General features: G+C 38.7%; 3 protein-coding genes and 1 long non-coding RNA gene across 4 annotated transcripts; 1 reads left to right on the top strand and 3 right to left on the bottom strand.

Moving 5' to 3' along the window:
- rplp2 (ribosomal protein, large P2) lies at positions 1 to 2138 on the bottom strand. The gene is made up of 5 exons (XM_030418847.1): positions 2025 to 2138; positions 714 to 837; positions 576 to 624; positions 388 to 486; positions 1 to 131 (listed from the first exon to the last, which is right to left on the bottom strand). Exons 2-5 carry the CDS (start codon positions 834 to 836, stop codon positions 55 to 57), a joined length of 348 nt encoding a protein of 115 aa, XP_030274707.1. The 5' UTR covers position 837; positions 2025 to 2138; the 3' UTR covers positions 1 to 54.
- A 795-nt stretch (positions 2139 to 2933) lies between these two features.
- Positions 2934 to 3740, bottom strand: LOC115583814 (uncharacterized). Its single transcript, XR_003984431.1, has 2 exons — positions 3569 to 3740; positions 2934 to 3479 (listed from the first exon to the last, which is right to left on the bottom strand). It is a non-coding gene; the product is annotated as an uncharacterized LOC115583814 (long non-coding RNA).
- Positions 3741 to 5691: 1951 nt separating this feature from the next.
- Positions 5692 to 18615, bottom strand: LOC115582715 (adenosine receptor A1). The gene is made up of 2 exons (XM_030418849.1): positions 8604 to 18615; positions 5692 to 6684 (listed from the first exon to the last, which is right to left on the bottom strand). Exons 1-2 carry the CDS (start codon positions 8957 to 8959, stop codon positions 6054 to 6056), a joined length of 987 nt encoding a protein of 328 aa, XP_030274709.1. The 5' UTR covers positions 8960 to 18615; the 3' UTR covers positions 5692 to 6053.
- A 1938-nt stretch (positions 18616 to 20553) lies between these two features.
- LOC115584043 (adenosine receptor A3-like) lies at positions 20554 to 24232 on the top strand. Its single transcript, XM_030421386.1, has 2 exons — positions 20554 to 20967; positions 21524 to 24232. Exons 1-2 carry the CDS (start codon positions 20639 to 20641, stop codon positions 22170 to 22172), a joined length of 978 nt encoding a protein of 325 aa, XP_030277246.1. The 5' UTR covers positions 20554 to 20638; the 3' UTR covers positions 22173 to 24232.
- The last annotated feature ends 1430 nt before the right edge of the window (positions 24233 to 25662 follow it).

Genomic DNA, 25662 nt, shown 5'->3' with positions numbered 1-25662 from the left:
TTTGTGTGTAAACCTTTTACATTTTTATTGCTTTTTAAACACAGAGAAGGCAGATTAATCAAAGAGACCGAAGCCCATGTCTTCATCTGACTCTTCTGATTCCTCTTTCTTCTCTTCCTTTTTCTCTTCCGCTGGAAATGGGTCAGATGAAGACAATAGTCAACAACACAGACAGGAGTCAGCAAGAATACTTAACAGCGCTGACATCCAACTTTGTTATAGGACCTAAACATGTTCAACATATTCTCTTCAGAGGGCACCACAGTATTTGTACTGTATCAAAACGCTATTATGTATGATAATGCCACTTAAAAACTTAAAGCAATTCTACAGAAACTGAAAACATCCATTAAAATTCAAGGATAGCAATGAGGGGTTAACACTTACCAGCAGCAGGCGCAGCCCCGGCTGCAGCAGCCCCACCACCAGCAGCGGAAGGTGCCGCCACAGCGCCACCTGCTGGTACAGAGGCTAACTTAGAAAGGCCTGTAGACAAAGGAGACAAATACAACTTTTAGCCATTTTCCACAATGACAACTTCAAATGTTCAACCTGTGTTCACTGAGAGGTCTTACCTGAGTTCATGACTTCATTGATGTCTTTGCCATTCAGCTCACTAATGACCTGCAGAGATATTCAAGATTTAAATAAATAAAAATAAAAAGACTTGAAAGTTTCGATATTTGCATAAATAGTGTTATTAAATTGCATACCTTGTTTAAGCGTTCGTCATCAGCCTCGATTCCTACGCTGCCCAAGATGGCCTTGATGTCCTTTGCACTGGGGCTGGTGTTTCCACCGAGCACAGCCAGGAGGTAAGCGGCCACGTAACGCATTCTGTAGTGACAAAAGAGACACAAATTAACACCCCAAGAATTTGTGTGCGACTCTGAGTTATGCAACAAAGACGTCAAGTCTGCGAGAGTAAAATATTATAATGACACTCTACATCACAACTGAAGACGTTTCTTACATAGCCTGACATTTTATTGATCAAATAATTCATCATGAAATAGTAACATTTAACAATAATGGAGATGTCATTGGGCTGTAACCAACATTGTTTTCTTGATTAATTTGTTTGAATAACTTTTAAATGGATGGTTTGGAATATAATGTTGGAGGAGGGGGGCAAAATATTCATTTTCAATTTCCCAAAGTGGAGGTTTACATTACTATCTAAATATTCAAACTACTTGTTTTGTCTCATCAGTAGTCCATCCCCAGATGTATTAACTTCACTAACAGACTAAAAAAAATACAGGCATAATCATATTTCAATAGGTGACCAAAGACTTCACTTCTAATTATGATATAACTGACAGCAGCCATAATCATTATAGATACAATACTGTCAAATTATTTAACTGGCACATATTTCAGGGATTCAAATGCAGCTGTATCCTGTTATTCGAAATGGTCTCAGATCAGTGCTTACAATAACCACTGGGAGGCTGAACTAACGTTACATGCTTTCCACACATGACTTACTATTATTGATTTACTATGCACATCGTATTATAACGTGGTGCACGTATGAGGCTAACAACCAGTATACAGATCATAGGCATAAAAGACATAAGTGACTCCAGTATTCTGAGGTTAATCTTACAGTGACGGCGTAAATTAGCTTGGGAGGGGCTAAGCTAACGTTAGCTTTAGCTCTCTATACATTGAAACGATGCTTTGACTCTAATCACAGAGAAACGAAGATAACACTCAAACTCTTCAGAGTTTGTATTTTATCTGTTTTGAACTGGACAACATATTTCTCCGGCAGTGATTCGCCGTCCAACCGTAATACGCACGACTAACAGCTAAGCTAACGGAGGCAGCATGGCGCCCAGTGTTTTCCCATCGCTATCATCCATTTCTGACAGCGGCTTTTATCTCCAACAAAGCCGCTCTATTTCAGTATTTAAAAGAAATCTTCGAGTATCATATTAGAGTATACCATATTGAAAACACAGTCAGATATGAACTAGTGGACGCACACAGTTTGAATTGGTCACATTTTGACTTACTTTAAGTCTAAACAGACACGAAACGTCGGTCACGCTAAGAAATCCGGAAGAGAGGAGGAGGCGTTACCGGAAGTTGTAGAAGACTGGAATGCGTCAATGTCATTGGTCCATTCGGGGTGACAAGCATGTACGTCATCATGAATGAAAGAAATCTGTCACATTTGTCCCACAAATGTATTAATGACTGTACTTGCTTGTTTTTATTGTTTGTATTGTAAAGATTCAATAATAAAAAAAAAAGAACACATTTGTCCCACAATGTACCACAACTGAAGGTATTCGGTATCTAATTACAGCTTTCCGAACACCTTTTTACATAAAAAAAAAAAATGTATTTACCTTTTTTTAAATTGCTTTTTTCATTATTTAGTTAGAAGTAATGTCATATATATCTCTAATGAAAAAGATAAGATGAGAGAGTAGTTTTTCCTGTCTTTTAATCCCCCTTCCTCCCCAGTTACCTTTTGTTCTTTCGTGATTAAAAATCCCCCTGAATATGTGTGCCTACTCTGTATTTGTTGACAAACTATATTGAACATGTAATGGGAAAATAAATTGTATTAAACACAGCAACCTAGAGGCTTGCTAAACAATAATATCTGCGATAAGTCTACAGTTGATATTATAATTCTTTGATTAATCTTGTAGCTGGTCAGAATGGATATTATTTGACAATTTTGTGGGTTAATTTATGACAGTGCATGATTTATAAAATGATTATATAATGTGTATGTAAGATCTTCACATTCAAAGTAAATGGTAACTAATGGAGAAGTAGGTTAATATGCTCTACCTCAAAACTGTACAGTACTAGTGGTAAACTCGTAGGAAACTAATTTAGAATAAAACTGGTAAAGTCTTATACAATTTACGATTCTTGTGCGTGGTGGGTTAAGACAGAACAAGGAATCCGTTACTTGTGTGCATCATTTATTGGCATTAAACCACCATCAAAAAGAAAGCTCCGGAATCATTGATACATGACTGCAGTATGTTCTATACATTGATTCGTTTACTGGGCTTTTTGATATCACATGTGCTTACCACATCGTTGAAAAAACATTTAAAAAAGAATAATACAATGAGGTGGTCTGTTAGCAGCCTACAACTCAAGCAGCTCCTCCTTTCTCTCCTGGGTGGAGAGCCAGTCGAACAGAAAGACCACTGAGTCTGACACAAACTCCGCAATCTTCCTCAAGTTTGTCACATACCAAACTTTATAGACACATTCCCCGATTAAAATTAGGAAAACAATAAACAGGAAGCCGAGGAAGAGGCGGTCGAGATAAAAGTTTGCCTTTTCTTTGAAGGTCCACTGATCCATCGGTAGCGCACGCCGGGCCTCGGCATAAGTACCAAGTTGTATCATGGCCTCATCCAGCTCTTCCTCTGGAGCTTCCAGGTCTTGGCTGCTCTCTGCTTCATCTGTGTCAGCCATTTTATAGTGGTTTGAAGCTGCAAATGAAAGTTTTATTCAGTTGTCTGACGATAATTAAGCAATAAAAGTTGCTTCACATTTCTTCCTTGCAGCTCAAAGGTCTTACCTCAAAGAAGATTTAGGGAGAAGATAAGATGCACACAGGAAATGGAGAGTCTTGGCTTTTCTTATCCTCACACCTACACCATGCTTGCGCTCCTTCTGCATCCAGTAGGCTGCCAGCCACAGGAGTGTGTGGTGCGAAGGCGGTAAATGCCAGACTGGTTACGCAGCACCTGCCTCACTAAGACGGTGAGGCTGGGGATTAGACCACACTCAGCAGTTTCAAATCCCTCAACAGGGATGAAGGTGACAGATGGTAATATGTGTATTGATATGTTTGTGAGGGAGGGAGGGACAGATAGAGAGGTGGAGGGTGACGTTTTCATATGCTCACGTGAAATTACTCGACCACACAGGTCTCAGGTGGTCACGGCATACATGACACGTGATCAATCCCAGAAAATGAAACATCTTTGTGGCGCCTCGCTGCAATCTGCACACAACAACCCCTCATGTCAAGTGACAAAAGCATTTAAACCTGCATATTTTTAGCCACATCGTACCTTTTCCTTATGTATTAAGGAGTGTGACATGCACTGAAACCAGGCAGTAGTCAAATTGATGACAAAGCAAAACTGAGAGAGCTTTAGCAGAAGCTTTAGCTTTAGAGTTTGAATAAATCACTTCAGCATAATGCTCTGTGGGTAATTTACTCAAATGCTTCAGAGCCTTTTCAACACTCTGTCACGGCTATTGAAATATGGCTTAAACTAGCTGAATTAGCTGAAGAGGTGCCTGCATCCCCTGATAAGACTAATGGCTGGACTGCTTTGATGTTGCCAGACTTTAGTGACTTGGTTGTTAATTTGTATTCCAGGCAGGGTCTGTTCACTTCTCCTTATATTGGATGGTTTTCCGTGTAACATAAAATTTCAGAACACTTGGTACTCTCTATTGATCCGACTCAATAAATCTCCCCATGACAGGCTCCTCTGCTTTTGTTCACATGACCACTCAAACACCCAAGGTAAGCATTTGCATTTGATCGCATTAATTCTTTGCACTCAATCTAATCTCATTTGTAGCCATTCTGGCAGCATGGTTAAGTACGACGATGTCGGTCTCTCGGATGTTCAGATTAAAATATCTCAGTAACTGTGTGATGGATTGCATTAAAGTTTTGACCAGACATTTATGGCGCCATGAGGATGAATCCTAATGACTTTTGTGATACCAAGCAGATGATACTGATATCAGATCACTTAATAATATCTCAACATTGGATGGGTCGTCATGAAGTTCCATACAGACTCTCTCATGGTAAACATCAGCAGCATGGTAACACTGACACTGTGAGCAGGGCAGAGCTGCTGAGATGGCTGTCGACCATCAGGGTGTTTTCACATCTGTAGTTCAGCCTTTTTGGTCCGGACTGAGACAAAAACACAAAACATGTTTCATTTTAGTTCTGGTTCAGTCTTGTTTATACTGACTTTTTGTGAACAAACCAAGAGGACTCAACATCAACTCTTACAGGCCGACAGATAACTCGTTGATCTGGGAGTTTGGACATCTGTCATCCTGCATCATTAGTGCATCATCATGACCCACGTCAGAAAATAACACTCCACAAGACCTTTAATGCGGGCAGAGGCAGGACAGAAAGGAGACATCTTGTACAGTAATGGTTTGTGGCTATTTAATGTGGGATTGCTGTTGCCTGCTTTTTAATGGATCTAATTCACTGGCAAAGCTGCCAGAGTTGGACACAGCACAGTAATTTTGAAAGCTTTTGATCACTTGATTGCTTCCTGAATATTGCATGATCAGAAGATGGATTTCTTTTTAATGTAGCTTCTGAAATCATGCTGAAGTCACGTGTCTATTATCAAAAAGTAACGATGTCAGCTTGCTTTCCCACCACAAACACTCCTCACTGGAGTCCAGTATCAAGCCCAGACCTACCTCATCACGCGGTCTTGGTGTGGTTGCTTGGTCCACACAAGCATTCAGTTGTCAGCTTTCACACCAGCCCAAAGCAACCACACTAACCAGGGAAATGCATCAGGATCCTTTTTTACTGTAAACAATAGGTGAGTTGTGAAAGCTCCCCTCAGTGTTGTTTAACGTGCGCTTGTTATGATGCTTGTAAATGTCAAATAATAACTGTGACATTTACACATTAAATGAGGAAGATATGAATATTTATTCAGGTGAATTTACCAACAAGCTCTTTGAACATGAAACGTTTGTTGTATCACTTATTATGTTGACATATAAATCATAATTCAATATGAATTGATTAAGGAAGCATTTAGTCAAAACAGAATGGTAATGATGGGGGTATCATTTTGCTCTGATTGCAGGCTCATATTCTTAAAAACTAAGAAGAAATATGAATGGGTCAGAAATGAACGTGTCCCAGGACTCGACGAAGTGCTTTCGTTGTGCATGTTAATGTTGATATTCCAAACATCACATAATCCCATGATTGTCATTGCTGCGCCATCTCACTGTAAACCATGTATACAGATGTGCTGCAGCTCCTCTCACTTGTCCACTTTCTTGGTCAGGGCCGGCGTGCTGCTGGGACACGGAGTGGGCTCTGCAGGTTTACATAACATGCAGCGGCGAGTGATCTGGATCAACGTGATGCGGAACCGCTTAATCCTGAATGCATAAACCAATGGGTTGAGGGCTGAGTTCACGTGAGACATGAAAATGCCGATGTACATGGCAAACTTGGGTACGTGACACTCCGGGCAGAAGAAGTTGATGCAGTTCATGATGTGTATCGGCAGCCAACACACAATGAAGAGGAAGAGGACCAAGGCCAGCGATTTGGCCAGCTTCAGCTCCTTCCGGTAGTATCGCTCTCCATCACAAGTTGCTTCAGCGCGCCGGTTGAGCTGTCGTCGGATCACCCTAAAGATCTCCGCGTACAGAGCAATCATTATGGACAGTGGTACCACGACCCAGCCGAAGAAATTGAAGTAGACCATGTAGTCCATCCTCATGACTGTGGTGAATTCACAGACAATGTCGCTGGACACACTGAGGTTTCTTTGAGCATCAAGGTTATTCCAACCAATCATCGGAACCAATCCAGTGAGGAAGGCGAGGATCCAACACAGACAAACCGCCACATACGCCCTCCCCTGGGTCACTATGGTGCTGTACCTGAGCAGAGTTATTAGAAAAGAAAGTGGAGTCAGCACATTCAATCACAGAAACACACACTTGAATACAACAACCCATTCGGCAGACTTAACGTTCTGAAAGGACGGTTCTGAAAAACCACAGATAAGTTAAACCTGAACGTTTCTTTATGTTGCAACTTTACGTTTATTTAGGTTGATTTTTTTTTTTCTCTCTGGTCAGAATGTTGGGCTTGTTATGATTTGGACTTTGTGGCAGCCTGTTTTGTGGGTTGTTCGTGTTCTTTGTGTTTCAGAGGTGCTTGGCGAGGATGGGTGTGGCTTTTCTGATGGCCAGAGCTGTACCGGTCCACACACCTGCAGCGCGTTGGATGTTATCAGCACTTGCTCTTTCACCCAGACCTTCCCTCTGCACAGTGCCAGATTATTGGTATTTGTTTTCTCTCAGTGTGTCTTGAATATATGTATTAGAAGCTTTCGTGATATTCACTCGCCAGCGCATTAATCCAGCTTCTCTCCGCTTCCAGTGTGACCGGACCATTCCTGTGGACCAGCTCCTCTACCACTCGCCATACAGGCTTCTGCACCTCTGCCCCCCTACTCAACCCTGACTGCCTGAGCCAGCCACCTGCATAACCATGAGTAGCCACCTGCACCACCCCGGGAAGCACCTGCCTGTATAAAGTGCTTATGCTCTGGTTAGCTTTAGGCAGAAGAAACACTTGGTTAGGGTTAGAAACACATCATGGTTTGGCTGAAAATACCAGTTTTAAACGCCTTGATTACGAATGGAGATGGTCCGACTCCCCTTAAAAAACAGATGGTTTTGGTTGCCACAAATACTTCTTGATATGTCCCCAGGTCCCCTTGAAAAAACATCTGAATTTGACGCACATAGACAGCTGGAAATATTCCCTGGTGACCTTAAAAAATATCCAGGGGTGTGACTCGAACTAAGTCAGGTCAGGAATTTGACAGCGTCGTTGCTGTTCATAACGTCAGCTCCTGATCTGAAGTCGGCTGATAAGCATCCAACGTGAATGTGGTATAACACGTTTGGATCTGTCTTAGGTTTGCAGGAACAAAAACTGCTAACGTTATATATCGAGGCGATTGGGCTGCAACTGGACTATTATTTCTCTGAACACCTGCCAGTCTACAGGTTATTGTTCAGAAGCATTTGTCTCAGCTTTGGACATCCAATCGGTTAACAAAAAGTAGTCCGTGCATCTGCCAAATTCGAAACAAACTGTGCCTATGTCATTTATTTAGGCTGATGGGGACATTTTCATTTGCTTAAAAGCTTTTGATGTCCAGCCCATTGATCTACTTTATACCAACGATATATGGCTCCACGTCAGACATCGACACAGAGAACCACCTCTTCTTGATTGACTTTCTGAGGCTGAAAGCCCACGTTTAGCTCTCTGATGCTAAAAGGAACAGAAAAGGAAGATCGGAGACTATTTGTTCTTCTATTAATATGCTCGGTTCTTCTCTAAGAGGAAGGATTATAGGATGAATTTGATGTTTTGCGGGGATGTTTGCTCTGAGTGCAATCGAATACAATTTTGTAATTTGGGTAATCTAAATAAAAGTTATTTGATTGATCTGATACATGCTGTGTAATGTGGTATCGATCAGCTAATGGATAAACAGCATTTATGTCAATAATATGTCAGAGTAAGAGTTGTCATCAGGAAGCTGCAATTTACTGGAACAGGCAATCACATCCACTTCTGAGGTCTAATTAATATTTAATTGTGCCAACTGTAAGCAGATAATTATATTGATGCAGGAATATTTCTAGAAAGTGAGATCACAACATTCACTATCCAACAAAATCTTTACCATACTAATTTCTACTTTATTTCAATCAGTTTGTGTCACAATCCTGAGAAACCCAAATGACACCTTTCAAAGTAAGCTGCAGTTCCTCACCTGGTGGGAATCTTGACGCGCAGATATCGGTCGATGGCGATGGCCAGCAGGGAGAGGATGGAGCTCTGGGTGATGATCAGCAGCAGGCAGGAGAGGAAGAGGCAGGTGTAAAACTGAGTGCTGAATCCCAGACTGATGATAATAGCCAGAGGGATGACCAAAACTCCCACAGCGATGTCAGCCACGGCCAGAGACACGATGAAGGAGAAGGTGGTGTTGCGGAGATCCCGGTTCACACACACAACCAGCACCACCAGCACATTCCCCAGCACAGAGGCAACAGCAATAGCTGTCTCGATGGAGATGTACATCATGTCCACATGCTCCGGAGGCTTGATACCCGGAGACGAGGACATTTTCACTGTGCACAGGCCCTGCCTACCTTTTACTTAAAAATGAAAATTTGTTGTTGAAAATTCTAGCCTCCACTTTAGGGGTTGCTTCAGCAAAAACATCTTCCACTATGTGTGTTCTCCACCTGAAAGAACACTACTTTTTCTATGCAATGTTTACACAATGAGTGGCCCTTCACAAAGCATTCACGAAGGGATGAAGAATGAAGAATCCTCAGCATGTTGTTCAAGCTCTCCTCAGGAGTGGGGACCAGTGCATAACTACTCCTCTACATCCTTACCCTGACTCTCTCTCTTACTCACTCTCACAGAGTCATAAAATCAAGGGGAGGGACTTTGAATTCTGCAGCAGTCCGCAGCAATAGTTTTGCTCATATTAAGTGTGCCTATCTTTGTGTGTGAGCGTGTGTTTGTGTGTGGGGTTTTTGAGAGGAACTGTGAGCAGTTTGATGGTCTTAGCGATAACACTCTACCCTAATGATGGGTGGTTCTGCATTAGAGCTAATTTTATCTATGACAGTCTTATCCATATCTGCATGAGTGAGCAATGAACATGCCATGCAAAAGATACAGTATGTTTGAGAAAAAGAGTTGATATTGCGGCTTGTTTATAGCGCTGACAAGACTGATTTTCACCTGTTCAGCGCTTGTTTCGGTGACAAATCTTTATTGACCTCAGGGGATCATTTCATAAATGCTTGGACTATAAGCAGTATTATTCTTAAACAACGAAAATCAGCCAATATATTGTGATTTTTGTGATCTTTTTTACTCTCAAAAGATCAATATCAGTCCACCTCAGGAGGATGGCAAAAATCCAGGAAGTCACTACATCCGACCAAAAAATAGTTATTTTTGCATTGTGGTTGCTTGTTTCCTTTTTCTTTCTTTTTTCTTCTCTCTCTCTCTCTCTTTTTTTTTTTTTACACATTTAACATACCAGATGTAACTTGGTATCAAGCGAGTTTTAGAGGTGCTTGTAGGTGCTGGTTTTGTTAACTTTGTACAGAGCCAGTTGATTCCCCTTCTCCTTATATTTATGCTAAGCTAAGCTAAATTCCAAAAGTCTGGCCATATCTACGCTCCTTTAAAGGTTTTAATGCAACCCATTTATATGAACATTTCATGGTGGTGATGAATGTTGGATCCATTTTGTTACATTTCATCATCTTCAGTATGACTGAAGTCTCTGACTGTTGTAAGGATGACAAAAATGATCGGCCCTATTTTCCAATTTAATCAGATCACTTCAATATGTGAGAGACATGGGGCTGATTGGCGGTTGACCTCGAGTTCATCGTTTACTCCGTCTCCCGTCATTACTAAAATATGTCAGCACAACATTTAGCTGAATTCTATTCAGCTGTACAAATCTCTTTATGCTTTTGCTATTTCTTGAGCAGATGTGATGTTCTAATGCACACATGTAAGAGGTGTTTTTTAAAAAATAGTTATCACATGTTTTATCGCCACCGTCACCCTGCAACGGCACATTTTTTTCAAATCTCTTAATGTTGTTCCTCCACATAATGTCCAGATATCACAACTTGGACCCAAGGGTAAACTGCAGGTAGGAAAAGTTCCAAAAGTTCAATTACTTTCAAAAACTTAATTTAATTGTCCGTCTGAGCATGAAAAGACTTTGGCAGCAAGTATCACTGAGCAAGCAATCACTGAGATGGTCCTCAGTTGCTTAAGGAAGCAGATTCAGTGTCTGCCTGTAAATATATTCACTCTGATGTTGATGACTTTAGATTTTTTATTTATTTTTTTTTCTCAGAGAAAGCGATGACTCAGGCTGTTGTTTTGGGACATTGCCTGTGATCTCATGCTCTGGTCTGTGCATTAGAGTGTTCAAGAGCTGACGCTGAATCAGTTTTATTGGGCCTCTGTCATCCCACGTGGCATCATTATCTCAAGTGGGACTTTCTACATGCAACCTCAACTGGAAACGCATCAACTGTAAATGTCAAACATACTGCAGTATCTATCAAACATATTGGTTCAGCACTCAAGAGCACCATTATACTGAATTTGTTGCACTTTTATTGTTCACCCTCGTTGTTTGTTGCGGTTTGCTCGCTTCCTTTTCCGGCTTGAATCGATCAAGTAATATAAAAACTCTCCTGTGTGTCTATGGTTATCTATTAAACATTAATGTAACGTGACTGAGTAATTATATTTTTTTGAACATTGCTGCAGATTTAAACATTCTGTCGACTTGTGGTTTCAGCCGTGCCAAATAAAAAAACACATTATTTAAAAGGCTCCATGAAAATGTATTCAACTGATATTCCTCTACAGATGATATCCTTTGGTTACACCACAAAACACATCAATAACTATAAACAGAAATAATTAATTTGATTATGAGCTTGCAGGGATCCGCTTGCACATGCGCCACAGGGATTACATGACAGTACAGCTTCTATTACCGGTTCCAATTAACAAAATTATTCTCAACATCCTCACGAAGCTTTCCAGTTTAATGTAGAATTCATTTCACTCCGCTGCTATGCCGTCTCCGTTTGTGTCTATATTAATCGATCAACCAGCAGTTGGCCTCAAGATCTGAGTGTTCAAATTAATAAACAGGGAGTGGCTGTGACTATTACATACACAGATCAACTCCATCTACAGCAGGGAAAGACATAGCTGCCTTGCAGGTTCTTATTTTTACTATGTGAAGCAGGAGCTGGATTTTTACATACAGTTTGAGTTTTGATTGCGACTGAGTCGATCTTCTCAGATGTTGAGTCTGTGATAGGAAAAAAACAATGACAAATTCCCATTAAACCAAAGGCAGCCATTGTGCAGCTTTACTCAGATCTAATGTCCACCCTGCGTTTGTGCTCAAACGTACCCTTTGCTATTTCAATCCAATACGGATTATAAGATTCAAGCATTTTTTGACTGTTAAATATTATAAACTCAAAGACCCATGCTCACCCTATCAAGTTTACCAGCAAAAATGGTGGTATACTTAAACGTATAGCTGTGTTTCTGTCCACCAGAGGTAACACCGCTCGACCCTATTTGCTTGTAACATATCTTGCATGGCATAAAGTCAGCATGTGCGCTGGAAATAGCTGCTATGATGAATAGGGTAAAAGACAATTTCCTATTTACTTTTGGATAACAAATGATGATGTGTCCTGATAAGCAAAGGATAGATAAGTCAGGGTCGAAGATTCACACAGTGCAAAACATTTTCCTGCACGCACTCTAGGTACGGGAGGTAGAGCCCCCATTCATTCCTGTGATGGCTGCTCAGTGGTGCATAAAGCCAAAGAATCTTCCGCGTTGTGGAACCAATAGAGCCTGTGCACGAGGGAATTCTACCGACCGAGCCTGCTGAGTCCCAGATAAGCACCAAGCTAACTTGAATAGAGATAAAATGATTCAATCTTCCAACACTTCTGGACTTTGCAAATGTTATTTGACAGAGCGGTTTAAGTAATGATAGTCAAATGAGTCATATCGCTGGGGTTGTGATGTTCAAAAAAATGTATCCACCGTTTTAAAGCTGCTTCTTCCACTTGTAAGTTGAAAAAAAATAAATATTTTTGGGCCCCAGTGCATCACGTGATGTTTTAATTACACGTTTCAGCCACTGCAAAAGTTGACTTCAAAGCCTCTCGCTTGGGGCTTGGTCAGGACACCTTAGAGGGAAAATTAAGAAAACAACCAGTGTGTGGATGGTAGTTTTGTGGTTCCTCTTTTGTTGAGCGCTGTTATGGGGAAAACTGTTTGTACTTCAGCATTTCTCAGCAAGACCCTAGTTCCTCTAGATACTGTGGCTATCATCACTTTCATATCAACATGTTTATTTTGTTTGCTATGTGGCACATTTTAAGAAAGTCATCGCTTGTTAAGCTTGCACATCGTTTTCTCTGTGTCATGCCAGCTCATTAATATCTAGGCTCTATTCACGATGAAGTGGAAGTGAAACTGGTGACATGCTTAAATTCTTCTAGTCTTGCACATGACATTTTGTAATTACTTTACTTTTTTTTTTTTTGCAATAATGCTACATGATCAGCCATCATAACTGCGCCAAGCTTAACAACCCCTAGTCGTCATCTGATCAGTCTGATAACACCAACTCTAATAAATTGTACCTTGTCCAAATATCCCAAGCAGTGATTACCCAACTTTACAAACTGTTGCCGTCCTTTCAAATAACTCTTTACCGAGTCTAATACCAGTCACCTTATCCCATATTTTTCCAGTTTGTTGAATAGTATGTTATGATTAATTGTATCAATCGTTTTTTAAGATCGATGAATACTCCTATTGCATGTTTTTTGTTGTCTATTGCATCTGTGATTTCCTCTATTGATTCCATTATTGCCTGTGATGTTGATCTTTTAACCCTAAACCCATACTGACTCTCTGAAAATAATTTGTGTTTTTCCAAAAATGCATCCATTGTATTGTTAAAAAGCTTTTCCAATATTTTTGAGAGTTGCGACAGTATTGAGACAGGTCTATAGTTTGTAAAGTTGTGCTTGGTCCCAGTTTTATATAGCGGAATGACCTTAGCAATTTTCATCTGGTTTGGAAATATACCAGTTTGAAAAGACAAATTGCAGATGTGTGCTAATGGCTTTGATACCCCTATGATGACCTGTTTAATTAATGACATATCAAGTCTGTAGATGTTTTATTTTTTATACTTTTTTACTAATTTGATAATCATTTTCCTCTATTGCTTTCAGGAACACTGAGTGGGCATTCCTTTTATTTGTTTATCCATGTAATCTCCATCCGGCCCTGGATTTTGGATGTTTTTTGCTAGCTCAGGACCAACATCTACAAAGAACTGATTAAAACTATTTGCCACCTCATCCATATCATAATTTTTCGTTATCATCTATACCAAAATATTTAGGTAAATTGTTTTGTTTAGCACCATCTCTAATAATATTGATTAGTATATTCCATATCCCTTTCATATTGTTTCTATTATCTTCTAATTTCTTTTTATAGTATTCTTTTTTGCTTAATCTTATAATTAAGCAAGTTAACTTATTCTTTTATCTTTTATATTTATCTTCTGCTTCTTCTGTTCTCTGTGTTATGAAGTTCCTGTAGAGTAAATTTTTCTTTTTACATGCATTTCTTCAACCCTTAGTTAACCATGGATTGCTCTTATGTGCTAGTTTTTTATTATATCTCTTAATGGGACAGTGCTTATCATATAATGAAGTGAATGTAGTCAATAATTTGTTGTATGCATTATTTACGTCTGTTTCATTATATATTGCATCCCAGTCCTGTGCCATTCGTGTTTTAGAGTAGCTATTGTCTCCTCTGTTCTAAATCGTCTATATTGTTTATGTTCCTCTATTTAAATTCTACAATTATTGTCATATACTGTGAATACTGGAAGGTGGTCAGTGATATCTCTAATTAATAACCCACTTATTGTCTTGTTTTCTATAACATTGGTGAATATGTTATCTATCAGAGTTGCACTATGAGACGTTATTCTACTGGGTCTAGTGATTGTAGGAAAGAGACTCAAACTATGCATTGAGTTTAAAAACTCTTCAATACTTTTCTGATTGTTGGGGTTTAGTATATCGATATTATAATCCCCACAAATGAAGATATTTTTGTTACCCATTTTTATTACCATGCTTTCCATCCATTCCTTGAAATAATCAATACTAGAACCCGGAGCTCTATATATACAACTGATAATGATATCTTTTTTCTTTTCAATACAAATCTGTATTGTGAGACATTCAAGAAGGCTGTCACTTACCTGTGTCATAACTTCTACGATCTTGAAAGTCAAGTTCAGATCAACATATATTGCAACACCACCACCCCCTTTGCTCTGTCTGTTTTTATATATAAATTCATAGCCCTTCATCTCAAAATTCATTCCCTTTTCAGTGGTAATCCAGATTTCAGAAATAGCGATTATGTTAAATGGCTGTTGGAATGTGTGCAGATAATCCCTGATGCTGTTTAAGTTTGTATATAAACTTCGGCTATTGAAGTAAATTATAGATAGTTTATCCTTTGCCATAATATTATCATTATACTGATCATTGTTGTAGTAATAGCATGTGTTGTTTATGGTGGAGAAGAAGTTATTGTCTGGATTGATATCCTGTTCTATGTTAAATGTACTGCTTTCATTGTATTCAAATGTTGTTAGTTCCAGTTGTTCATGTTCCTGTATCCACTACATTACATGTCCATTGTCACTTATAATGTAGGTTGAGCTCTGTCACTAAGCATTATGTTTGTGTTGGTGCTGTTACCTCCATTCCATTCCTTTTTATTTAGCTGCTAATTGAATTCTTGCAAAATGATGGTAAAATGTTAAGGGAAATGTAAAAAAAAGTATATGCACCAGGATGTTGGAATACACTGGAATTTACTACAGAAATGTGAAGTGTGTAACAAGTTAATGCTGCTTACAGACACGTCAGCTAATGGTTTAAGCTGTATTTGTAAAATCTTAAAAATCCATGATTAATGCAACATATAATGTGTATAATGTTAAAATATCATAATTCATGATGTGAGAAGAAGGAGATGCTTTGCAGCTTAAAACAAATTAATTCACATAACTGTTATTAAGATATATGTAATATTGAGGCTTGTGATGATGTGACATTTAATCATTTCCATAGATGGTTGAAACTTTGGGACTGAAAATGATACCTCTGTTGTTATGCAGGCTTTATTGAGATCTGAATTGCCTTGGACTTTGGATTCTGGATTCTGTGCTTGATGAGGGCGATGGAGAGCCAGTCTTGAACCTAATCATCTCTCCCTTCTGAGGAGTGTAGTAGGTCAGTGTCACAATCCCCACATTCCCTTTGCCTGTTTTATTTTTAGATGCAACCAGACCTAAATTTGACAAGACACACAGAATAGAACGGATCTGAAACTGCCTGATTTGTCTTTACCCTGAAACTTACTGACTAAACTAAGTACTGAGGAAATATATTAACGCAGGAACCAAACTTTGTTAAGGAGCACTTCCTTTTTGAGGGCCATTGGAAGTTGGTCATGAAGAAGTTGAAGTTTTTCTAGTGTTATGTTCGAACTTGGATAGGGGTTTCCAATCCAGCTACTGATTTTTGTCCTCAAACCCTCCTTACGAGCCCAGCCACAGGTGTGATTTGAATTTTGCTGCCATTTGAAGAATAAAGCCAAAATTATACAGACATCATTTTCCTTTGGTACTGCATGCCCTCAACTGAACAACATCTGTTTTCCTGCCCTGTATTATGCCACAGGTCAGCTGTTTGGGTCAGACTTTCGGCAGCTGTCCAAGAGCAATGTACAGCGCCAAAACATTTCAAAATATAGAATACATGGGATCGGATATGTACTGTTTTTGTTAAGGTGGGCCTTCTTTTAGGTAGCTGAAATACATCTTGCTGTGGGTACCATTTACAGCAGTACTATGATCTGCTTCCCTGCTGGAGCTACACGCACAGTCCTCTATTGCAGATAATATAGACCACAGATAAGTACCACATAAGCCCCACATCAAAAGACCTGAACTATCACTTGAAACCTGCAACAAAGGAGATTAATGCAAATAAGTTAGATGGCAGATGTGTTGGCTGCTCAGTCCAGAAGTACTCATTGGCTATTTTGCATTGAATGATTATTTGGTTTGTAAAATATCTGAACTCAACCGTAATGTTTCTGAGTTGTAGGTAGGTTGTTGCAAGGATATTTGCAGTTTGTTGACAAGGTGTACTAAAAGCTGGGACATATTTACCTGCAATCTGTTGTATAGTGCTTTTAAATAGGGCCTGATATGGCCTTATAATTATATCACAGTATCTTAAAGCAAGTATTAGAACAAGTCCAACCATCTGACAAGTTCAGAAAATATGATTTAATCAGATTTTTTTAATCAACACTGTGAATGTCACATCCTACTGTCCAATAGACTGTAGAAATAGTACAACTGTATAAATAGTGGAGTAATGCTGATGACCAGAGCTGCTGTTATTACTTTGATTTAACTTTCACAGTTTGTTACAGCGAATGGTGACTGCGTACTGCCATTGAGATAAAATTACTAAAGCCTGCTTTTACTTTCTGTCAAAGCTGAGAGTGGAACTGCCACAGATAACTGAAAATACGGTACATTTCTTACGTTGTCATGTTAGAAAAAGCTAAAATCAGTTCTTGCAGCAACATTCTCCTGAGAAGTTAATTCTATTGAAGTGAGAAGAAAACGAGAAATGGAGGTAACCAGGAGGAAAGATCAGTAGAGCTGATAAAAACTGTGTGTCAGCAATTTGACTCCAGGTCTCTGCTGTGATGGATGAGTTTACTCTACTGCAGATTGCATTTTAAGTACGTGTACTCATAATCTGCTATGAATCAGGAGTTGGGCCAATTCAGTGAGGTAAGATGAACTTGATAATGAGTATCATCAAATTTTGTTGTCAGTTTCTGTTTTGGTCAAGGCTAGCACAATGTGCTGAGGGGAAAAGTGTTGGTTTCTTTTAGCAAAAGTTAGTTGATTTTGACATTTTTGTTCTGTGGAAAATTTTCTTTCTAGCTTACATGTACATGGTCGCAGATAGCTTCATTTTAATCACCTATGCAAATTATCAACATAAAAACAAAGTCACGCAATATTTTCAAAAGTAAATTAACAGAAACGTAATTTTAATTTAGGCTCAAATTTGAAGGAAAATATGTTCTTTAACAAGACAGGAGATTTTACCTTGATGCCTTCTGTTTTGGAATAGTGCATTTTCAGTGCAAGTGCGGTGGTAAAATATGATTTGGATTACTGACAGGTTCCAGATAGTCAAATTTAGATAATGCTTATACTAAACCACCACCATAACCACCAGTCTCGAGACGAGACACCATGAGAGGGGGAAAAATTAATCAAGAGCATCTCAGAGTTTAGATTAGGATCAGGGTGAGAAGAAGCAGTTGTTATTTCCTGAAACTGCATTCAGTGCTCAGAACCCAAACTAGATGATGTCAGAAGAAGAAATCCATTTGACACTTTTCTGCATGTTCACATCCTGTTCAGCTCACAACACACAAGCACTTGATAAACATCTGCAGCAAAATACCAGTCAGCTCCTGTCAGTTTAGTCTTGACTTGCTGTGACCCTGTGTGGCATTGATATATTTTCAGTAAGGATGGGTGGTGTATTGGTTTAATCACCATCTTTGGTGTCATATCCTGCAACGACATGGATTGGGCAATATTGTCACTACTGTCATAAGTGTTTCAGTATATTAGATGTAATGTGCTTTACTGTGGCTGCAATAACATGCAGTAAGGGGGCTAAACACATCACACATACAGTCTTTCCTCACTAACTCTGACTTTGGCATCACAACATATGAAAGGTATATAAAGCACCTCTATTGCCCTGTAATGTGACTACCCTCACCCCCAGAGGTGTAGTGCTATTATTTTAAATACCAGAGCGCACCTGCAGAGCGTGGGCGGGCATAAACACACATGGTTATCTTGTGGCTTGTTCCGGAAGGTCAGTTAAGATCAAGTTTGGTTTTTTTGCCTTTATTCTCAAAAAGATCATTAACTTGTCCTTTTAGCTCTTCCATGAAATGAAAGGACGTTTACCCCTATGGTCACCATAGAAAAAAATACTGTAATTTGAATATAAGGTCATATCTCCCCCCCCCCCCCCCCCCCCCCTTTGCATACACACTTATCCAGCTACTTAAACACCGTAAGTGAAGTAAAAGAGTGAGTAATAATAAATGAATCAGCGCTTTTAAGAGTTTTTAATGACATCTTTTTAGCTACTGACTCTGGTCACTGTGTTGTCCCTGTACTTTTAGATTTGACTGCAGCATTTGATACAGTGGACCATGAAATCCTGATTGCTTGTTTGGAGCAGTGGGTGGGCATCAGTGGCACAGCACTAGAGTGGTTCAGGTCCTACCTGTCACAACGGACTTTCTCTGTCAGCCTTGATGACTCTCTGTCCTCCACTGCTCCTCTTTCATGTGGGGTCCCACAGGGCTCTGTGCTTGGCCCTCTTTTATTTTCTCTCTATCTTTTACCACTTGGTTCTATTCTCAGGAAACATGGCATTTCTTTTCATTGCTATGCAGATGACAGCCAGATTTATGTCCCCCTCAAAAAGGCTGGTTCCTACTCCGTTAACCCACTGCTAAAGTGTTTACATGACATTAAAGCTTGGATGGCAAAAATCAAACCAGTCCTTCAGAGACAGCAATTTGAGACAGTAATCCACGCCTTTGTGACCACTAGGCTGGATTACTGTAATGCACTTTATATGGGGGTTAGCGGGTCCTCCATTGCGCGTCTTCAACTGGTACAAAATATTGCTGCACGTCTTTTAACTGGCACAAGCAAGTATGAGCACATCTCACCTATTTTATCTTCACTCCACTGGCTGCCCTTCCATTTAAGGATTCATTTTAAAATTCTTTTATTTGCTTTTAAAGCCTTGCCCCACTGTACCTTTTTTAATGTATTTATTTATTTATTTATTTATTTATTTCATCTCTGTTTTATCCTTTTGTGCAGCACTTTGGAAAACTTGTGTTTGTTTAAACTCGTGCTATATAAATAAAGTGGATTGGATTGGATGGGATTGGAATAAATGGTAATAAATAAAACAAGGCATTAATAACAGGTATTGTGGAACTGAGGAAACGCTATCATTGATGTATTTTACTGAGGAGACACTAGAGGCAGTAAAATAAGATAAAATAATAAAACACTAAAACTAAGACTGATAAAATACTAAAGGAGGTTAAAAGTCTAAAACTGCTGTGAAATCAATAATATAAATAAGTAAATCATGAATACAGTAAAACAAGATAAAACAGAATAATTAAGGTAAATAGATAAGTGGAGTGAATAGATAAATAGAATAAAACTAGGTTTAAGCAGAATTAGAATCAATAAATAAATCAAATTCAGCTAAAAGCCAGCCTAAAAAGTATTAAAAGTATCTTAAAAGTATCAACATTCTCCAGTGCCCTCAGGTCCTCTGGGAGGCTGTTCCACAAATGTGGACCGTGGTAGTGAAAGGCGGCCTCACCGTGAGTTTTTGTTCTCACTTTTGGAATAGTTAAAAGGCCGTGACCAGAGGACCTGAGGGTTCTGGAGGGTTCATATGGTAAAAGCAACTCTGATAAATAAGTTGGCCCATGGCCATGAAGAGCTTTAAAAACTAATAAAATGATCTTAAAATCAATCTTGAAGCAGATATCAAAGATATCAGATATAGCAGATATAATATCAAAACTGAACCTTTCTATGAAGGTAAGACTTAAAGCAGTTTATGTGAGCTAATGGGAATCCACAAGTATAAGCAAGTATTTATTTGAAAGCCAATCCTATTTGTCCTCATGAAATTTTAAATAGTTTTCTAATGGCAAATTAAAAACTCTACGACTCTTATTGTAACATTTTCTTTTCAATCGTAAAATCTACTGCAAAAACCAGCAGTTTTTTAAACACTGTCGGACAATGCCAAACAAATATAGTTGCAAATATGCAAATGCAAGCATTACAGAGAGCACATTGGTTAAGGACTTCCTCAAAGGTTTCACAAGACAGAGATGAGTGATAACAGCACAACACATTCACACTCAAACTCACATTCACTCTCGTCACAACATAACCTATTGAGCATAAACTGGGGAAGAAGCACAATGGCTGTGGAAGAGGTTATCTACACATTGGTGGAGGTGCTCATCGCTGTTTGCTGCTGTCTTGGGAATATGTTGGTTATTTTGGCACTTTGGACAAGTAAAATCATTCAGCAGCCTACCTTCTGCCTCATCGTCTCTCTGGCTGTGGCTGACTTCATGGTTGGCTGCTTGGCCATCCCGTTGGCTGTGACTGTTGATGGACGAGTGAAGACTTCGTTCCACGGCTGTCTCTTCATCAGCTGTGTGGTCATCCTGTTTACCCTGGTCTCAGTTTTTTCTCTCATGGCCATTGCAGTTGACAGATTTCTCCGGGTGTATATCCCTCTCAGGTAAGGTTTTTTTGACTAGATTGTTTATTATGTAGAGAAAAATAAATAGTAGAGCTGCAACGATTAGTTGATCAAAGGAAGATTAGTTGGCAACTGTTTGGATAATGGAGTATTCACTAAGCAAAAATGTCAAATATTTGCTGGTTCCAGCTTCTTAAATGTTAGGATTTGCTGCCTTCTTTGTAAATGAAGAGTATTTGGGTTTCAGCCTGTTGGTTAGATAACAAAAGCAATTTGAACCTTGGGCTCTTGAAAACTACATTCATTAAAAAAAAAAAAAAAAGTATGTTTATTTGCCAAAAGATTAACCTTGAATAATATTAGGCAGATTAATCAAAAATAAAAACAAGCATTACTTGCATTCCCCAAAAAATAGCGCTACTAGGCATGGCTTGAATCATTTTATCTCTGAACCCTTTGCATTGCTTGCACAATAAAAAAAAGTATTATTTACCGTTCATCACTACAATGACTTCATGCTTCTATATAATTGCTATTTGTACTAAGCATGTTTTGTACAATTGAGTACATCAATATTTTCTTCTTTTCTTTTTAGGTACAAAAGGACTGTAACACAGAGACACTCTTGGCTTGTGGTAGCAGCATGTTGGCTTGTTGCAATACCACTGAGTTTTGCTCCCATGCTTGGATGGTACAACCATGACACCTTGTCTGAGTCGGCCAACTCTACTATTGTCTGTCGGTTTATAGACGTGATTCCAATGTCATACCTGGTTTACTTCAACTTTATTCTCTGCACCCTGATTCCTCTGTTGGTGATGACTGTTTTGTATGTCTACATTTTCTGCAATATTCGAGGTAACCTCCGTGAGAAACCAGGCAACGGATTCCAAAACCAGTCCCAGAGCTACCTAAGGAAAGAGAAACAACTGGCAGGATCTCTGTCTTTGGTCTTAGCTCTGTTTGCCCTGTCCTGGATCCCTCTACACACAATGAATTCCATCGCTTACTTTAGTCAGATCGATGTACCACCATTAGCTTTCTATGTTGGAATCCTTCTTTCTCACGCTAACTCAGCTGTAAACCCAGTTGTTTATGCGTTCAAAATACAAAAGATCAAGGCAGCATATCTGAAGCTCTGGAAAGAGTATTGTACATGTGGAGAAGAGCAAGAATCTCAGACAAGCCAGACAACAGACAACAACGTCAGTAGTAACTTGAACAGTGTAGCAAAAAATGAATGAAGGAAAACCTCCTGGTTTGCCTCTTTGTTTTCAAGGACTAAGTTTGATTGACTGTTGGACCATGTGTACTGAAAGATTAGCACAGAAATTTGGTTGTGTTTGTGTTCATTGTATATATGGGTTTATTGCGAAACCTGTTGAGGAAAAAGGCAACTTCCACTTGTCTTAAAACTTTAGCTTTAAACCAAGTTTCATATCACTTTTGTCTTTCTGTTTCTGTTCAAGTTCCAGTTCTTCATTGTTCATTTCAACAGAAAGCACTCCCTGTCATGGAAATTGTCTTAACGAACTTTGAAAATGCAATTTGTACATTATATATACGTTAATCAAGCTTAGACATATAAAGCTGAATGAATACGTTCTGTGCTGAGTGTACACCTGACCAGAAGAAATATACATACGCATGGACAATGTAATATAATCAGGCCTTCCACAATATATTATTTGTTATTTGTTCAGACAGGTGTCAAGCCAGCTAATTCTGAAATCAGTCAGGAATTCTTTAAATCTGTAGGTGCTCCCTGTTATATGGATTGGATTACATAGAAATCTTTTTATCATGTTTTGTTCCCACACCCACCCACCCACCCATGTGAAGCAGTAGTCAAGACATCAGATACTATTTTAAAATAGTATAGTGTGATACCGCAACACCACAGAGTACAACCTCCAAGTCGACAGAAGTGTTAAGTCAAGTAGTTGCCTACACAGTTTCAAGTCCCAGAAATGAAAGCATTTTTTGCAGAGCTTTTCTATTGGATAGCATTACATTGCACAGATGTTCACGTTATTCTGGTCAGTCGGTTCACCAATACATGACTAACTACCAATTGTACTAACAACATAAACCAGTTGTTCCCAAGCTTTTACCTGAGGGCCCCCTTTTTCTATCATTGAGTTAACTGATAACCCCTGACTAATTAATATGTTTCATGAATATTTCATTTGATATTCAATGCATAACAGCAGAACAGACCAATTTATAAACTGTATAGTTACACAATAACTGCTGGGAGTTTCTGTGAAACAAGCCATTTAGACAAGCAGAGATTATTCAACAGATTATTTCCTGTGAGTACTGCATCAGAGACGATTATATCTGATATTTTTATAAAGCTTTTGGACAGTTCTGTCTTATGATTTTCTTCGCTTTGCACAATCATACCTACCTAATGGTTTTGTTTTGCACAAAGTCAGTATTTTTCTTCCTGACGCATGGTCATTGTTCTAGCATTTCCTTTTTTCACTGCATACTTTTGTAATACAGGATAAACCTGTTTAACAGAAAATGAACACTCCTGTGCTCATGAGAGATTCTTTTTTAGTTTATTCCTTGAGTAATACTCATAATGAGTAGATATAGGACTACTGTCTATCCTCAAAAAAATAGTTTTCTTACACTCATTAAAATAAAAAAATAAATTAAAAAAAAGGCCTTGTGACCCCTTGAGAAGGTTTGGCGACCCCTAGTGGGGGTCATGCCCCACTGTGGGAACCACTGCCATAAAATATTTCTTCTTCTCCTGTTAACAAGCAGTCTCAAGAGTAAATATTTAAGATTTGCATGTCTGAAGTAGAAAGTCAACCTAAAACCTTCAGAAAATATATGACATGTTTTTGCATTTAAAATGTGTTAAATTGACTAGACCTAGATATTTTGTTGTTTGAGTGAGGAATGAAATCAGTGAACATGATCAAACGTTATGAGGATAAGATTGATTGATTGATTGATTACTAATGAAGACAATAATCCCATGACCCTTCTATTTCACGACATCATGCAATATCTACTGTTTTATTGAGATGCCCTAGCAAACGAACATCTATGTGTGCGTTGAATGCATTTAAATTGACAACTGCTGGCGATGTGCATCTTATCTTCGATGTGAAGTTGTTTGTCATAATGAGAAATGTGCAGAGCGCCCAGAAGGAACATACTGAAGAAACCATCAAACCATCATCTTTTCATAATAAAATACGCATTTGAGTCAACATTTTGCGCCAGCATTTCACAAATATTTGTTGCAAAATCAATACATTTGATTAATTAATACAACTTACTTACTTCTGACTCGTCAGTATTTATTCCATCACGATGTTATGTGTTATGTTTTTTTGTCTTAAGTTGTTTGTTAAGCTAACAACTTGAGAAAAAAAAGCTTGCTAAGCCCTTTGTTTTGTTTCCTCAATTTAAAATTGTATATACAGCTGTAATTTTTCTGTGCATACAGTTTATATTGACCCCGATGTCAGTTTAAATTTATAAAAACACTATGGTCTTATTTCCCATTACTGCTTGCATCAGACTTTCAGTGTGGTTCTTTTGATTGAGCCATCTATCACAAAAATGAAGTATATAAGTTGACTTCTACAAGACTATACTCAAAGGATATATAAACAGACACAATTTGTAACCTTTAAGAGAGGAACATTAAATATTTGTTACTTCATCATCAATGCAGTAGGGAATCAGATGTTGTTTGAATTTCCTTTAATCGTTATTGATCCCACAGAGCATTGCATCTGTTAAACAACCCTTACCATCCAGTTACAAATAAGTTTACAATATATGACCCCATTACTACTGATGATATCATGTTTCACTTCTTCTTCATGCTCACAGTTGGTGTGTTTGTCAGGTGATAGGTATCCACAGATTTCATACATGAAACAAAGTAACAAAAACATAAAGCACTGATTTTAATTATGTATTTATAATCCAGCAAAAACCAGTAAGTTACCTTTACCTTGACAGCCTATAAGTTATCTCAGGCTAAGGACCTCCTTTGCTCATAAAAATGCTTTGACAATTACTCTTTGTTTAAAATCTTTGGAGTACTGAATTTAAAGCAGGCACAGTCCTTAATTTTAGATATAAATCCGCCAGCAAGTAGCTACTTCTTGCCTTAGGATATTCTGTGAATACCGCCCCAGATACACACAGTCCAAGTCCTAAATCTTAAAAATGTCCAAAGCGATGATAGTCTTTGGCCACAAGATGGCATCAGAGTGACTCCTTCACCACTCATCCAGTGTGAGTAAGCTGTGTTCCAAGCACTCATTGTACCTCTCAAGGAAGGTAATAGACTGTATAGTTATCACCTGAGTAGGATTTACTCCATCCCACAAACTATACAACCTACTACCTCACCTTGCTAGGCTCAACTCTGGGCACCAATGAATATCCTTAAAAACAAGACCTCAGTCAGCATGAACCATATCATATGGTTTATATGTGTTGTTATGACACCATCAAATGTATTAAGTCTTTGTTGTATCGGCAATTTCCTCTTCAGAGGTTGAGGTTGTCCTCTTAATTAATTCATCCATGAAGCTTCACGTTCACGCTTCGGCATCTCAGCAGATCAACCTGTCTCCTCAGGAAAGACAGTAGACTGTATAGTTATCTCAGAGGGAGGATCTAAACCCCACAACTATTCAATCTACTACCTCAGCCTTAAGGACAGAAACTTGTGCAGGTACCAGTGGA

The sequence above is a fragment of the Sparus aurata genome, chromosome 6, assembly GCF_900880675.1.
Source record: "Sparus aurata chromosome 6, fSpaAur1.1, whole genome shotgun sequence".
Lineage (NCBI taxonomy): Eukaryota > Metazoa > Chordata > Actinopteri > Spariformes > Sparidae > Sparus > Sparus aurata.
The sequence above is the reverse complement of the archived record's forward strand: the minus strand, read 5'-3'. Positions and strand labels throughout refer to the sequence as shown.

Coding starts and splice junctions, on each gene's coding strand:
- rplp2 (XM_030418847.1), bottom strand. CDS start 836: ATGCGTTACGTGGCCGCTTACCTCCTGGCTGTGCTCGGTGGAAACACC. Junction 625..713: donor ATGACGAACGCTTAAACAAG/GTATGCAATTTA, acceptor ATATCTCTGCAG/GTCATTAGTGAGCTGAATGG. Junction 132..387: donor CGGGGCTGCGCCTGCTGCTG/GTAAGTGTTAAC, acceptor ACCCATTTCCAG/CGGAAGAGAAAAAGGAAGAG.
- LOC115582715 (XM_030418849.1), bottom strand. CDS start 8,959: ATGTCCTCGTCTCCGGGTATCAAGCCTCCGGAGCATGTGGACATGATG. Junction 6,685..8,603: donor CGCGTCAAGATTCCCACCAG/GTGAGGAACTGC, acceptor AACTCTGCTCAG/GTACAGCACCATAGTGACCC.
- LOC115584043 (XM_030421386.1), top strand. CDS start 20,639: ATGGCTGTGGAAGAGGTTATCTACACATTGGTGGAGGTGCTCATCGCT. Junction 20,968..21,523: donor CGGGTGTATATCCCTCTCAG/GTAAGGTTTTTT, acceptor TTTTCTTTTTAG/GTACAAAAGGACTGTAACAC.